At 37.9% G+C, this 17,167-nt stretch overlaps 1 protein-coding gene across 7 annotated transcripts in view; it reads left to right on the forward strand.

Annotated features, from left to right (window-relative positions):
• Positions 1-17,167, forward strand: part of LRBA (LPS responsive beige-like anchor protein) — a 427,307-nt gene that overhangs the window by 67,089 nt on the left and 343,051 nt on the right. For all 7 annotated transcript variants that reach the window (XM_030563560.1, XM_030563562.1, XM_030563561.1 and 4 more), the window contains exons 5-14: positions 592-687; positions 3,877-3,998; positions 4,153-4,279; positions 6,947-7,066; positions 8,110-8,256; positions 9,639-9,836; positions 10,804-10,937; positions 13,627-13,735; positions 13,863-14,015; positions 16,802-16,970. In XM_030563560.1, coding sequence (XP_030419420.1) covers positions 592-687; positions 3,877-3,998; positions 4,153-4,279; positions 6,947-7,066; positions 8,110-8,256; positions 9,639-9,836; positions 10,804-10,937; positions 13,627-13,735; positions 13,863-14,015; positions 16,802-16,970 — 1,375 coding nt within the window. The remainder of the gene's footprint in view (positions 1-591; positions 688-3,876; positions 3,999-4,152; positions 4,280-6,946; positions 7,067-8,109; positions 8,257-9,638; positions 9,837-10,803; positions 10,938-13,626; positions 13,736-13,862; positions 14,016-16,801; positions 16,971-17,167) is intronic.

Genomic DNA, 17,167 nt, shown 5'->3' on the forward strand with positions numbered 1-17,167 from the left:
CAAGGTAGAGGTGTAACTTTTTAAGATGGCACAGTGATTAGTCTTCAGTGAGTGGCTTCATATGAAGTTTTAAGTTTATTATTTTTTGTTTCCTAGGCTCAAACAGTTTGAAGTTTCTTCTGAAAGCCAGAAAAACGTGATTTTCATTCTTCTTCTATTCCTCTGCACTCCCTGTAACTCTGAGGGAGTTTAAAGGAATTTTTTTACTTCTCACCTCAGAGAAGGACCAGTCATTAAAAGTTTCACACCTCTGGAAGTTATAGGCAAGTGAAAAAACAGTCTGAAAACTGTTGGCCTGCAACCATAACTATAACACTTGATATAATAAATTGATGCAAGCTCTCAAGTTTTATTTTGAGATTACTGCCACTGAATTCAATAGGAAAAGTTAGCTGGAGCAGAACTGGGCTGTTGGTGTCTAAGATGAATTTGAGGTTGACATTCTTCCTTGACTATTACTCTCCTGAGTCATGTGGTGGCCTAGTGTTTGTCTGTGGAAGGATGAGAAATGTGTCAAATTGCATCCTTTCTTATAATATGTATCAGAAGAATATAAAAATGTTTGATATTTGTGATAATTTCTTTTAATAGCCACCACATGCTGGAAAATTATTGTCTGTATTAAAACACATGCCTCATAAATATGGTCCTGATGCCTTCTTCAACTTTCCAGGAAAAAGTGCTGCAGTAAGTGGTTATATACATTTTCTATACCTTTATTTGTTGTTCTCCTCTTACTGCTGGCTCTTTTCTTGCCTATTCTCATTTGGCTTTCTTGTTTCATGTATACGATTATATTCACCAGTCTGACATTGTTCCTAGAGAGAATTATTTTTTGAGGGTGGTAACTACATTAACTGAAATATGTTGCTATTAAATATGCACTACCTTTATGGAAGGACAAACCATTTTAGCTAAAGAAAGATCGGGTACAAGTAATAGCCTGTAGCCCATTTTGTGAGATTGGTTCAGTTAACTCACCCTTATTTGTCACAAGCAGAATCTTTGCCTGTCTTTATTTCTTCTCTTAATATTCCTTAGCAGTGATGTCTGCCTTAGTGTGCAGCGCACAACGGAATCCCTTAATATTATGCACATTTGGGAGGCATTCCTGCGGAAGCCCCAGAATGCACCAAATTGAAAGTTGGCTCAATTCCACTGTCTATTCCTTTTTATGGCAAGAGACATGGAGTCTCCCCAGAGACTCCCTCCCCCCTGCCTCAAATGATCAGACATCATACATGTGAATATAATAGCACATGCTATCTTTATGAGCTGACTCATTTATACGCTGACCATATGGAAAAAAATCAGCATTTACTGCACTGTTTTACTGCATTTCTGTTACACATAAGAAATACTACCAAAATATTGCTGAGAAACACCAGGATCAAGCTAACACTATGGCTAGGGCCCTCCCAAATTCGCGGCCATGAAAAATGCATCAAGGACCGTGAAATCTGGCCGCCTCCTGTGAAATCTGGTCTTTTTGTCTGATTTTATCCTATGCTATACAGATTTCATGGGGGGAGACGAGAGTTTCTCAAATTCGGGGTCCTGATCCAAAAGGGAGTTGCAGGGGGGCTGCAAGGTTATTTTAGTGGGGTTGCGGTATTGCCACCCTTACCTTTGCTCTGCCTTCAGAGCTGGGTGGCCGGAGAGCAGCGGCGGCTGACTGAGGGCCCAGCTTTGCAGGCAGCAGTGCAGAAGTAAGTATGGCAATACCATACCATGCCATCCTTTGTCTGCACTGTTGCTGGCGGCGTCTCTGCTTTCAGAGCTGGTTATCCTCGCCAGCAGCTGCTGCTCTCCAGCTGCCCAGCTCTGAAAGTAGCACTGCCATCAGCAGCAGCACAGAAGTAGGGGTAGCAGTACTGCAGCCTGCCCTGCAATAACCTTGTGACCCCCCCCCAACTGCTTTTTTGGTTAGGCCTCTACAATTACAACACAGTGAAATTTCAGATTTAAATAGCTGACATCATGAAATTTACAATTTTTAAAATCCTATGACTATGAAATTGACCAAAATGGACTGTGAATTTGGTAGGATCCTAACTATGGCACAGTAAATACTTGAATTCAGTATAAATTTTGTGACATTCATTGATGGTAAATAATTTGTACACTAAAAACAATTTTTATTTTTAAACCAAATATGTTCAAAAACATCATGCAGTTGTCCTCACTAAGGATCAAATTCATGAAAATTTTGTCTCCTATAACTAAAATCTTTTAGTTGTTAATTAAAATGTATGATTTCACAACCTCGCACATAACTCAAAAGAGAGACATTGGATCATCTCACAATCTCTCCTTCCATATATATTTTCTGCACTCAAGATCACACACAAACCACCCTCTGTCTTGACATTAAACATAACATACTTAAGCCCAAAATAAATTGTATGTAAATGAAAATTTAAGGGACTGAAAAATAAAGATAAGAATAGAAATATTTCTGAAACCTTCACTATATGATAATTATAATGGGCATATTAACATTATTTTGGTTACTGGTTGTATTAGATTAATATTTAAGTGCCTCAAGACAATGAGAAACTTAATATTATAGGAATCTTAATATTTTAGATAATTAGCACAAGCCATCGTAAAAAGCTCTGTGAGTTAAACCAATTGTTGTGATATCAGCCCAAAAAAGTTGAGTCAGTCTCAGACATGTAGACTTATTAGTGAATTACAGCTTTACAGAAGGATTTATAGCCAGGGCCGGCTCCAGGCACCAGCATTCCAAGCAGGTGCTTGAGGCAGCAATGTGCAAGGGGTGGCAGTTTGGGTATGTTTTTGCCGCCCCAAGCATGTGCTGTTAGGGTGGCACGCGCGTTTCCGCGGTGGCGGCAATTCGGCAGCAGCTTCTATATTCAGCTGCCTGCGGCGGCAATTCAGGAGCAGCTTCTGTCTTCTGTGGAAATGTGTATGCTGCCCTCATGGCACATGGACTGCCCCCGCTGTCCGCAGCAGCAATTCGGCGCGCTGCTTGGGGCAGCAAAAACAGTAGAGCCGGGCCTGTTTATAGCATTGTGTTTAGACAGAGATAGCTACACAGAGTTGGGGAGCATAATGAGGAGTCTGGCAACACTTACGTTCTTTGATGTTTTTGTTCATTGGTATTGATCATCTGGACAGCATCTTTGATCAGAGGGTTATGGAAATCTGAGTTGAAATTTACATTGCAAGTCTGTGAAGCAAAATGATGAAAGGTGAATGGTAATGCTTAAAAATTGTTCAAAACAAAGAATCAAATACTATTAAAATTGTTGAGCATATAGTTAGCAATTTACAGACTTTCTAGTTAATGTAGGTACTATGTTTTTATGGGAAAATTTTGGCTGGAAAGATTGCGTAATGTTTTCTTTTGAAAACAGTTATAAGTCTCACGTTCTCGTGTCTATATTTTTCTGCAGGGCTAAGATAGGCATGAATTTTCTGCAGATAAGACTGTTTGTTTCAGGCAAAATCTAGAGACTTCCATTTTTATGCCTAACTTCTATCCATAGTCAGTTACTTTTCTCCCCTTTGAGATGCAGTCTGGTGTGCCAGCATTGTAGTGATCATGAGTCTGTAAATTTCACTTTTCTGTGAGTACACAACAGAACAAAATGAGCTTAAGACAATTTTGGACCAAATATTTCTGCAAAAAAGTTTAGTTTCATTATAAGTTATTTTTATTGAGGTATAAATATTTTTGTCATGAAATCTTCAGAATCGAAAGATTCTTTTTAAAAAAAGAAACAAACCTTGGGCCATGTTATTATTGCAGTAAGACATTAGAAGACTAACTTGTACCATGTTCTGTCTTAATAAATGATTTTATGTTAAATCTTCCTATATTAAATATCTATATTACTTCCTTTTTAGGCTATTGCCTTACCTCCTATAGCCAAGTGGCCCTACCAGAATGGATTTACCTTTCACACTTGGTTAAGAATGGATCCTGTAAATAATATCAATGTGGATAAGGATAAGCCTTACTTATATTGGTATGTATTATGAAAACCTAGATTTCTAATGTTTTTTTCCATTTATATTCATTTTTCAATGGTCTCTACTTACACTGAAAAAAACAATAACCTAATAACTTTTTTGTTTACATGCAAATTTAGTTTCATTTCTTTAAAAAAAACTTTTTTGTAGTTTTCGAACAAACAAAGGACTTGGTTATTCTGCTCACTTTGTTGGAGGCTGTTTGATTGTGACATCAATAAAGTCAAAGGGAAAAGGATTCCAGCACTGTGTGAAATTTGATTTCAAGCCACAGAAGGTGGGTTAAGCAAGTAAATAATTCAAAGAAGTGCCATAAATTACCTCAGTACATGTGTATAATTAGCCATTAATTGTATTTATTTTTTATTTAGACCAGTGTCCTAGTAAGCTCAGGGGAGTGTTCTGTTTTGTTTGCTAATCACTAACTTCATATGGACCGAGAAAAATATCTGCAAAAATATTACCAATAGTATCAGTTGGCATTATTTAGAGAAGTAAATAATACCAACTTTTACAAGTAAAACTTAAACAAATGTACGTAGTAACCTGCCATTTTTTAAGATTGTGTTTTAATACGTTCCCAACTGTAAAGAAAAAAATACAGTTTACTAAAGAGTAAATCACATGTGGCCTAGGTGAATAGTGACTGAATGTTAGATCTACTGGCTGTTGGCTTAATTCAGTGTAATTAATTGATGGTCTTTGTCTGTTTCTTGCTGGACAAGTGTCCACATCAGTTGGTATTTGTGCAGCAGAAATGGTAAAGATTGAATAGATATCAGGATCTGGGAAATGACTGGAAAAGTGTAGGAGAACTTTCACTGTTACGGCTTATGGAATTCACGTCCTGTTTAGAGAATAAATAGAAGACTTCACTTGTTAGGGCTGACTCCTGATATGATTAAACTAAATAACATACACCACAATGTTATTGTTTTTAACCCTTTAAAAATTAGCAAAGTAGGAACTTATAGGTGTACTAAAATGTATTTATTATAGCCAGCTGAGTGATCTTGGGCAAGTCACTTCCCCTCTATGTCTTAGTTTCTTCATCTGTGAAATGGAGATGATGATGCTTACCTCTTTTGTAAAGTGCTTTGAAAGCTATTGACAGAAGTGCTATATTACAGCTAGGTATTATCATTATTACAGTGCCGCCCAGAGGATTCAGGGGGCCTGGGGTCTTCGGCGGGGGGCCTCCACCGCCAAATTGCTGCCGAAGACCTGGAGCGAAAGAAGCTCCGGGAGCCTGGGCCCCACGAGAATTTTCCGGGGCCCCTGGAGTGAGTGAAGGACCCTGCTACACGGGCCCTGAAAAACTCTCGTGGGGGCCCCTGCGGAGCCTGGGGCAAATTGCCCCTCTTGGCCCCCCCCGTGCGGCCCTGCATTATTATACATGTTACCTCTTCCCTGATAATTCCTGGGCTGATGGAGTGTTGAAGAATCTACTGGGGACTTCCCAGGAGGGAAGAGTGTGTGTAGATGAGGACAAACAGGACTCAAAGCAGTCAATACGCCAACTTTGACAAAAAACACAGTTTACTCTTTCTCGCTCACTGTCTGGGATGACCCCAGGAATAACTGTTTATAACTATTCTACCTAGTGCGATCACAACCAACTAGTATGGTTTTTAAACACCGCTTAGCACTGGCGATAGACAGATAGTGTTGTTTGTTTAAAAAAATATGTAATAACATGTGTTGGCTAACGTGGTTATGAAACAAACACCTTGTTGTCCTGATCTAGTCAGAGGCTTAATGTTGTTCTCATGCAGTTTCAAGAACACAGAATCATGTGTAAGAGAATACGCTAAATGAATAATATTTCGTAATTATTCAGTGTATCCAAAAGTATGTTCTTCTCAACTATGATGAGTTATTCCACATTATTAAATAATCATATTTAGCAGCATGGCATGACTTGATTTAAATGGCATTGTTCAACAGGGCCAGCTCTACATTTTTTGCCGCCCCAAGCAGCATGCCTAATTGCCGCCCTGGCGGCGGGGGCAGTCCATGTGCCCTCGGGCAGCAGGCGCATTTCTGCGGTTGCGGCAATTCAGTGGCAGCTTCTATGTTTATCTGAAGCTGCCACGGACAGCTAAACATAGAAACTGCCGCCGAATTGCTGCCACCACGGAAATGTGCCTGCCACCCTAAAGGCACACGGACTGCCCCCACTGTCTGCAGCGGCAATTTGGCGTGCTGCTTGGGACAGTGAAAACACAGAGACTGCTGGCCTTTGCAGATTGCTGCCCCAAGCACCAGCTTGGAATGCTGGTGCCTGGAACCGGCCCTATTGTTCAAGGCTTCCTTGAATATTTAGTAGACTTGAAAATGTTTGCTTTCTCAAATGGAGCATTTGTCTGGTGTTTCTGAAGGAAAAAAAGTACTAAACATCTGTGGGAGAGCAGGTCTCCAAACACATTTTGGTAATTCTGATCAGTAATCCCTTGCTGTTCAAATGGATTCTGGTTTGCCATTTGACACACAGTCCTTGGAGACTCATTAAGCTTTGGTGTCACCCTTGCTGCTCTTTTGGAATGATCGCAAAAAATTCATTGCGCTAAGCCCAACAAAATTAACAAAGCAAGATACAATATTTCTTTTGTCAGTTATTTTGGCATCAATAGTGCCCTTAGTGTTGTCAAGAAAAAGTTATGTACCGTGACCATGTATCTCTTTTAAGATCATACACCTATTTGTCAGTAAACAGGGTTACTGAGCACACTGTCTGGGTACAGTGAACTAGCCTAGGCCAGCAATGAACTTTGCATTTCTTTCACATTAATTTTAAAGAAATCCCTAAGTCATCTTCAAAAAGTTTTCTGCCTTTTCATAACTCATATCAATAGTTTTGATCTTCTGGGACCAGCTATTTTGAGTAACTTTTAAAAAATACTTACAGGCTTAAAGTATCAATAATTATTCTCTTATTATTCAGTGGTATATGGTTACTATAGTGCATATCTATAACCGCTGGAAGAACAGTGAACTTCGGTGCTATGTGAATGGGGAACTAGCATCGTATGGAGAGATAACGTGGTTTGTCAATACCAGTGATGTAAGTACCTTTTATTTAATTTTATGTTACTTAATTTGATACTTGATTTATATTTTTAAGTTTCGATAACCTGGCTTGAGAGGAAAAAAGTAGGTTTTCTAACAGAATTTTGAATAAATTAATTAAAAAAATGTACCTGGTGACACACTTTGCATTTCAACTAAGAGAATGCAAATGTAGTCAGTGTGCTAGATGGTCAGTAAAAGTTATGGGCCCAGTTCTGCAAACACCTAAGTACATCCATTATTACTTAAATGAACAGTCCATTGACTAGTCACTGGAGTAAAGTTATGTGTATGCTTAGCTTTGCACGACTGGGCCCTATAGATGAACGCTGTCATGTCTCTTTAAAAACTTATTTTCCTTTCCTGCAGTTTCACTTTCTACTCTCCTAATATGTGGAAGGCAGTCTGATAATACTGATCTCCAACATGTATTGAGACACCAATACAATTAATGTTACCCTAATACTACAGAAATAGCTGACTTTCTGATGATGTATGACAGTTCTAGAACTTAGCTTCTTAACTCTCTCGCCGTGTATATATTTGCAGATCTGTCCTATCAGTATTTGAGTAGAGTAAAAATTGCAGAGAACATAGTTTATTTTTAATTAATATTGTATATTATGTATTTTACAAATTCTAGACATTGACAGCTAAATAAAACGAAAAATAACTGTTTTGCTTATAAAACAAACTCTGTTTTAAACTGCAGGTTTTGAAAACATTTACTTTATTTATTAATGCAGCCTTTCAAAATTAGAATGAAAGCGTTACCAGCTTGGACACCCAGTTTACTTGCCTTGGCTACGATAAATGATTTGAGTTGGGAGAGGGAAATTTTTGCTTTTTGTCTGTTGAAAAATATTTTTTCACCTTGATCAATTATAATAATATAAGGCTGTTTTGGGTGTAAAATAAATGTATTGCTTTTCTTAAGAACAACAAGTACATAATCCACATGATTAATATTTGTGTGCTTCACATTGAATCCTTTCTTGTCTTTTATTGTGTACAACTATCCTGTGTTGTCCTTTTCAGACATTTGATAAATGTTTCCTGGGTTCTTCAGAAACAGCAGATGCTAATCGAGTGTTTTGTGGGCAGATGACAGCTGTTTACCTTTTTAGTGACGCTCTCAATGCTGCTCAGATTTTTGCCATTTATCAGCTTGGCCTGGGATACAAGGTATTTTGGAATTGATTCAATAGTACACGAAAGATTAATTCTAATAAGACAATTTCTGGAGTATTTTAGGATGTCAATGACAATGATGTATACAGTGTTCTTACCAGCCTATTTTTATTTTACATAGGCTTATAGAAATAAAATATCTAATATCACAAAGTTTAAATTAATCTATTCAATTTTATAAAAGTGTAAAGAGGAGAAAAATGAATGTATAGATCATGTCCATGACAAACATATCGCATTATTTTCTTGAGAAAAATGTGACAGTTGAGGGTTTTTTGGGCTTTGTAACCTTATCCAGCTGCTAGTGAGCATGAACTTTTTATAAATATAACTCTCTATAGTCATCTGGGTTTTTAAATGGTTTTAAACAGTTTTTTGCATAATTTCATTACAAAAAATAATTTGCTCAGTAATGTGACTCTGTGACTTTCTATATATTTAATGTTTCCTATTTTTGCCATGATGCGTAACCTGCCTTGCATCCCTGATTTATAAAAATGCTGCAGGCCCATCTGCATGAGAAGAGAGCATTTGATGATGTAATTAAAAACCATTCTTGATATAAATTCATGGTCAGAGTGGGAGTTGCAGCACAGCAGTAGACTTGTTTGCTGGTGTTTTTGTTTTTTCCATCTCTTCTGTTCTATAAAACTCCAGTCCTACTCTATGAAATGAAATAGATTGTACATGTATTAAACAAAACACAACCTCTCCCCCACCACCCAAGTTGGCACATATTTAATACCAACTTGGTATTAAAACAAGGCTAATGCAAATAATAAACTCTGTTTACTGTCTCGTCGTGTTCACTTCTCAGGAGTTCTGCTTTGGATTTTTGGGTGATGGGGAGGGCCATGCTGTCTAAGTGGATAGAACACTAACTATTAACTGTGGCTAGATCTTTTTTTTTTTTTTTCATTGAGGCTTGCTACCAAATTTACTTTCTTCATGCCAGAAAAGTATCTTGATACCTAATTTAACACATTAAAAGTGATGAGCACTGAGGTTTAGTTCTGTTATGCTATTTACTTATTTATTGTTTGTATTGTGGTAACCCTGATGGGCCTCAATTGGGGATTGTGGCCCTTACGTGCTGTACCAACGCAACATTATTTTTGTCTTTACCTCTGCCCAAAGAGTTTCTAAGTGAACACTGAGTAATAGGCACTATATTTTCTTATGTTTTTCTTAGCTTCCAGAATGTAAATGCTATATAATACTAACTCTGCAAAAATTGTCCTGAGCTAACGGTGTTGTAGTGGGACTGTTCTGATGCATTGCTAGAATAGAGGAGTAATGCTGTTGTAATTATTTTGTTTCCTATTGTATTTTCAGTGCAAGTCACCTTAATTTTTTTCTTTCTTCCATCATTCTAGGGAACGTTTAAATTCAAGACAGAAAGTGATCTCTTCCTTGCTGAGCATCACAAACTGTTACTGTATGATGGCAAATTGTCCAGTGCTATTGCTTTCATGTACAATCCAAGGGCTACTGATGCACAGCTCTGTCTAGAATCATCCCCCAAGGATAACCCTTCTATCTTTGTTCATTCACCACATGCTCTCATGCTTCAGGTACTTTGGCACTTTAGTAGACCTTCTTAGGAGAAAAATGGCTTGTACTTGTGAAGTCTGTAACCAGGATTTTAGTGCCAGGTGAGAGGGCCCCACATAACAGACTAATCGGGAGAAGCTATCAGAACTGCACTGCTCTCCTTCCTCAACCTTTTAGTTGGAGGTATGGAAAATTGTTCCCAGCTCTGTAAAGTAACTCTCCTCCCTTTGTCATCAAGCCTCCTGACTTCTCCCCACTGCTACTGCCTTACATCAAGCTCCCCTTTCCTATCACTTCTGGTCAGGCACCCCAAGAGGGAGGGATTTCCAACCTCTCCTAACCAATTTTGCTGCTTCTCATTGCATCAAAGCTGTGCACTGTACCCCCATCAGTGTACAGCCATGTCACCCTTCCCTTCCCTAAGTGAACTTGCTCACTTTTCCATTCTTAGAGTCTCAATTAAATTTGTCTTCAGGAAGGTTACATCAGAAATTTTTTTTTGAAACACAGCAAAAGTTTAGAAAATAACTTTAAAAACAGTCTTCTTCCTCCTCCTTCGTCCCCGCCCCCCCCAAAGTCCAACCCCTCCCCTCCCTGTTTTTTTTCTTGGGGACATTCTATTGTAACTCTTGCTTCTTCCATCCCATCTAAAACCTTGCTCTCCTCCACTTTAGGAGAGCACGGGGCACTTAAGGAAAGACCAGCAAGCTATGGAGCTGCTCGGTTACCTATGTGCCCATCTAAAGTCATCTTTGAGGACCAGCACTGTAGACAGGCATCCCAGGCTCTGGGTCAGGCTGGAACTGGGACATCTTTTTTGTGGTTGTCTCCTCAACAGTAGTAGCTGTTACTTGTAAGAATTTCTTTGCGTGGTAATAATCTGATTTTATATTAAAGATACTCTTAAGTATTTAAGTCAAACGATAACTGTTTTAAAGTGGTTTTAGAAAAGGTTTTAATCTTCTTCTTTTAATTCTTCTTTGTCAGGATGTGAAAGCAGTCCTAACACATTCTATCCAAAGTGCTATGCATTCAATTGGAGGAGTGCAGGTACTTTTTCCTCTGTTTGCACAGTTAGACCATAGTCAATATTCTTTGGACCAAGTTGACACAACTGTTTGGTGAGTATGTATGGCTACCTCATTTCATCTTCCATTTTAACTTCAACCCATTTTAATTTAAGTGAAATGGGTTTTTGTTTAATTTAAATGGCCACAGAGCGAGCTAGCTACCTTATGTTGTAAAGAATTCTTGTAGTTCACAATTCTTTTTTTTTTCACCAGTAAGATAGAGCGGCAAGTAAAGGGAAAACTTCTTATGTCAGGCTTCTCTACATAAACACAATAAATTGAAGATTACATCTGCCTTAAGTGACAGAAGTGCACAGCTTCTGTTAAATACAGTTAATAAAATAACTGAAGGTTAAACTGGAAACCATGTCTGTTTAGCTATTAGGCAAAGAATTAACTTCAACTAATGGAATTGTAGCATTATTGTTTGGATGCTTTTTTTCTATTCTCAGAAGTTAAGTTGTTAAGCCTCATGTGAACAGAACCTTGAGCTGAGGTCAAGATTATTGGCACCATGTTTTCTATGTAAACTTGCACAAATGAAAACAAATATGCACATTATGCTATAGTTATGTGATGTATTTATGGGGTACTAGAAATATGAAAAATCTACATGATCTCTTTCCTGTCAGCGTGGGGGAGAAAACCTTCTTGAAGCTCCAAGGAAGATAAGTTGATTATCCCTACCTATAGTGCATGATGATAGAAAGATGTGTTATGTGCCTAGGCTAACTCAAGCTTTGTATGGGTTGTCAAGGATGTTAAAATTATAAGGGACTCATAATACACTCTGTAGTTAACATTGCAAAAAAGTTTCCTTTAGAACCACTTGTTTTACAAACTCAAAACTTTCCAAAACACGTTTACCTTTTTGGCTAATTTATTTTTATGGGGTGAGTATAGGGGAAACTGAAGCAATATCTTTTCATAGCAGTAGGCACACATGTAGCTTTTACTGAGGGCTAGTACCTTTGCCTGGATTAAAAGTGGCTTTCATTTAGTAAAGTTAATACTATTTGTAAATTATGTTCTGGGCATGATCATTAGAAAACTGATAAAGATATAGACATGTATTTGAAGAAAAATCCATATTTGGGATGTGATTTTTCAGAAGTGCCTGAAGGATTTAATCCCATTGATTTCTGCTCCTAAATCCTTTTGGCATTTAAAAAAATCTTCTTAATTCCTAATTTAAATATGAACTCACAAAGCTGTTTTTTTCAGCTTCAAAAGCTAGTAACTTCACAACTGCTAAACTGATTTTCTCCCACTTGGCTCTTGTGTTAAGACCTATAAAATCATGTCTAAAAGAAATAAATTCAGTAGTAATAAGTTATACACTTATAAATGTGCAGTTTATAGTACTCCATAACCATGTGTACAATGATAAAGGTTTATACCAATTGATGTATATGTACAAAAATATGTATGTAAACCACAGCACTAAGCCAACTAGGGACTTAAGTCTAATGGTGTGTATTTTACTGACACCAAAGCAATAATTGGCCTTTATGTGCATTCTGTTAAAGAACTATGGAATTTTTTTCTTTTAAAGAGACAGAAAAATAATGCTAAAATTATGTACAAAACTCCTCTAATGGAATATCAAGTGTACACAGTCAAGTCCTCTAAAATCAGGAAATACAAAAGCGAAGTTTGACTATATGACCTTCTTGCATTTAGGCCTTAGGAGGGTTTTTAATTATGTGCTCATGTACTAATCAATGATAAATGAAGTGTAACTTTTTCACCTCTTTAAATGCATATACTGATTCCTAGGTTGAGAGTTAGTGGGAGCAGTGAGGAGAGAATGCATATCAGTTTGCAACCTAACATAATAAGGTTTTTTACCATGGTCTTGCAAGAGAAATGAGTGTCTCTCTGTGATGGGGTAGGGGGAAAACAAACCAAAAAACTTTGTGTGTGTGTGTGGGGAGCGGGGGGGTTAGGGGTGGAGTTGGAGCTCATCTTCACAGTGGAACAGTAAAAAGAAAAGACAAATGGTTTACTTCTCAGTTCATGATTTTTGAGTGCTTAACCGGACAATCTTAATGTTGTGTTAATATTTTTTCATTGAATGCAGAAATCTTTGCTGTTCTAAAATCTTCTTGTGCATTTCTTCCTCCACCCCTCAGTTACCTTCAAACCTAAAAAAAAGTGAGGATCTTCGAGTTTTCCTTTGCTCCAGCTCTGTTTTGCAATCTCTGATCTTCCAGCCACAGAAATTGATGAGACTTCATAGCAGTTAAGGCGTGGCACTGACTGCAGAGGGGTTGTTCAAAGCAGTTAGTCCTGCTTTAAACAGAAGTGCTGCCAGCATCCTTTGGCCTGTCTGAAAGCAAGAGAATGGCAATTGGAATGGAACATAGCTCTTATTGTATGGCAGAACTGGTTCAAAATTGGAAGTAATCAGTGAAAAATTGTTTCAGGAGTGTTTTGCTATTGGAAAAGTATCACAAAGTTCAAAGTTTTGTGGTAGAGAAAATCCAGTTGAAACTAGGAGACTGACCACCTTGTAACTTTGCAGTCTTAAATGTTTTCAAATTCTAATCTTAACTTTATTCCAAATCTTAATTTAGCTATTTAAGTGTTGTGTTAAATGTACTTACATTGGAAGATGAAAGAGCTTAGCTGGGAACATATTCCTGTGAGGGAATTGCATAACTCATTTCTATGACTCTCTGAAATACCTGATATTTCTTTAAGAAACTGAATGATTTCAATACACTGTATTTTTCAGTTCTACTTTGCTAGCTTTCATCATGGAGTTGCTGAAGAACTCCATTGCTATGCAAGAGCAGATGCTTTCCTGTAAGGGCTTCCTTGTGATAGGACACAGTCTTGAAAAGGTAAAGCAAAATCACACTGATCTAAGATTAGCTTATCAGAATCCTTTTGCTAATATTTTTCTGTATTGTCAAAGTTTAAAAACAGTTCTGTAAACATGAGTCTAAAGAAGCCTTTTTTTTTAAACAGTCTTCCAAAGTCCATGTTACCAGAGTTGTGCTAGAACTATGCCTTGCCTTTGCTAAATACCTGAGTAATTTGCACAATGGGATTCCCTTGCTTAAACAGCTGTGTGATCACATTCTCCTTAACCCGGCAATCTGGATTCATACACCAGCGAAGGTAAAATATTTTGGTTTTGTTAATCATGTATCAGTTCAGGTTAGAACATACATGGTGGTGGTGGTGATGATGATGATACTGTTTGGATGCCATTTCATTAAGAACAAAGGACCAATCAGGACCCCTCCTTCTTTTTCCTTTATGCTGTTTTTTCTGGTGAGGGTCGCAGCAGCAGCATGGAAAGTAGGGAGGACCAGATCTCCTTTTCCTCTGCTACAGGTTCCAGTTCCTCCTGTGGGATTCCTCAGCATTCCCAGGCCAGCTGGGAGCTATAATCCCTCCAGTGTGTCCTGGGTCAGCCTCGGACCCTCAGCCCAGTGGGATGTGCCCGGTAGAGTTCTAATGGAAGTGTCCTGGGGTCATACTTATAAAGTGCACAAACCACCCCAACTGCCTCCTCTCGATCCAGAGGACAGTAGCAGCTCTAGTCCGAGGCCTTCCTGGATAGCCGAGATCGTCTCCCTCAGAGTAGGCCCAGCCACCCTGCAGAGAAAGGTTTCAATCAGGATCCAATTGTTCTAAATGCTGTATGTACATAGTCTGATACAGTCCCTGCCTGAATAGCTAATGTTCTAATTGAAGATCTGGACCAATAGCATGAGACTATTTGCATTCCACTGACTAAGTAGCCCTTTAAAATAATATTGTCCAACTTCAGTTCCATTTACACTTCTGCTATGGTGTGAATATGGAGTTTAGTGGAGTGGTGCCAAATGATTCCAGATTTAACTATAATGTAAACCAAACATATATCATCCCAGTGATACTATAGAATTACTATATACATAAAGTATATTAAGGCATAAAAATATTTGCCTGTACTAATCTCCAATCCATATTGGTATAACAGTCTGCCAAAATTGAAGCCAGAACACTTGTAAAGATTATTTTAAACTCTTAATGGAACAAAAGGCAAGTAATTTAGCACTCAGGGAGAAGTACGGAAATAGTATAGGGTTGTTTAAAGATGCTGCAGGCAGTGCTGCACCTGTTTTGTAACTACATAGGAAAATTTATTTTTCATGGCTTTTAATCTGACATATTTCAAGAGCATGAAATTCACTTAAAAGCTCCTTCATCATCACAAGGTTGAAAAACTTGACATTCTGTGGTGAATTCCATAAATGGAGCCAAAGTTAGATACAAATAGGTTTTGAGGCATCATGAATGAATGATGTAATATGGGTACAGCTAAATTAAACCTTTATAAAACCATTGGCAGCATCTCTTATGTTTGCAGACGGGGAAATAAGCAATACAAATCTATAAGATCGTAACTTTATAATGAACTGTTTATATGAACTTTACAAACTGTTTCATATTAAGAGCATACTTTCCACTTGAAAATCCCACTTCTAGAAACTCTAGTAACAGTCAAGAATAACTATAATTGAATAGCTAGTAGAGAGAATGTCTTTCTTCCTGTTTAGTTTGATTTATGCATTTGACAGCTCTTTGTGTATTGCCATTTTCAGTGTTCACTCTGTATGTCAATTTTTTCTAGCCAAACATAAACAGGAGAACAAGTAAACACTTTCCAAGATGGTGACAGATTTCTGCTGTTGCTTCACCTTGTTTTGATCATGTTGGAGCTTGCAGAGCTGCTGATTGATTCCTGATAACTTCTTTTGGAACATATGGTGTTCATTAACCCTATCCTGGATGTAAGGGAGTGGGAGTGGCTATATAGACAGAGTAAGGGCTTGTCTACAAGGAGGTTAGTACAAGATAGGGGGTGAGTTTACGGCACATTCTGCACTAACTCCCTGTGTGGACACTTACGGCACACTGCAGGTGCACTTGGGCATCTTAGCATAGTAGACTTTAAAGCGAACTAAGCTATTAAGCTAAAGCACATGCAGGCATTTTTAGTGCACAGTAATTGTGTCTGAGATTGGTGTGGACTGATCCTCTCTTAAGAAGAAAATTATAGGAACAGCCACTATAAGAAACTATAGGAAAAATATTGGACTGGAATCTGTTACTGTTTTTTGTAAATAGAGACAAACTCCAGTAAGAGGGTGAGTTTTGTACAGTGCGTCAGAGGCTGTGTTTTGGAAAGTGAGCTGCTTGGACCCTTACTCATTTTTAAAGACTCTCTTCTAAAAATCACAAAATTAGACCATGTTACGTTTTGGATGCTCTTTCTGAAATGGGAATTGTTAAAATGTCACTGCAATAAAACATTAAAAATTTCACTGTCCCTTGTATGATTTAGACACACACTAATGTCTATAGAACTATATAACAGATGCTTCACAAAAGAGGAACTTTTCAACTAGAGAACAGTAGCACCTGAAATCTTTTTTATTGCCCTTTCATTGTGCTCCAGAGAAGGACAGTGACATAGAATTTGTATTCTGGCAGTTAGATGTAGCCATCAATATTGCCAGCCCTAAGCATTTAAAAAAAAAAAAAAAGCCCCCCCGAAATGATGAGATGGGAAAAAAAAAGGGGGATTCACACATTCAAACTTCTTTTCATAACAACCATGAAGGCCAAAATGAGATTCTCTCATATTCACATGACTCCAGAAGCTTGGACATTTAGAATTACACCAAGTATCATGAGACTTGTGGAAAAATCAAAAGAGTTTAGTAGCTATTAGGTGAAGCTATCCTAGTGAGTATCTCCATTTACTCTGCTCTTTTTTACATTAGAATTTTTTTTAATTGGATAAAATTAAGAATGTAATTCCTAATCTACTACCATTTTGATTTACCTCCCTGTTGTGTATGTGAAATCCTAGCTGATATTTTCAGTTTGTTCTTAACTGGGTGTTGTAGGTTCAGCTGATCCTGTACACTTACCTGTCTACTGAGTTTATTGGCACTGTTAACATATACAATGCAGTTCGGCGTGTTGGGACAGTTCTTCTGGTAATGCACTCCTTAAAATATTACTACTGGGCTGTGAACCCTCAGGATCGCAGTGGTATTACTCCAAAAGGTGTAGGTATGTATACATTTTTCACCCTTCATCAACACATGAGCATTCTGAACTACTTCACTTGAAGTGCACGGTTTTGTGTGGTGTGTGGAATGGATGGGATCCAGGCAGTGTTTCGTTTGGTGGAAGGTTTCATCATACCAGTTCTAACAAGCAGCTTTGTCCATAAGGTGCTTTCTTTTTTGCCCCCTCTCACCTCCTGA

This window comes from Gopherus evgoodei, chromosome 5, assembly GCF_007399415.2.
Source record: "Gopherus evgoodei ecotype Sinaloan lineage chromosome 5, rGopEvg1_v1.p, whole genome shotgun sequence".
Lineage (NCBI taxonomy): Eukaryota > Metazoa > Chordata > Testudines > Testudinidae > Gopherus > Gopherus evgoodei.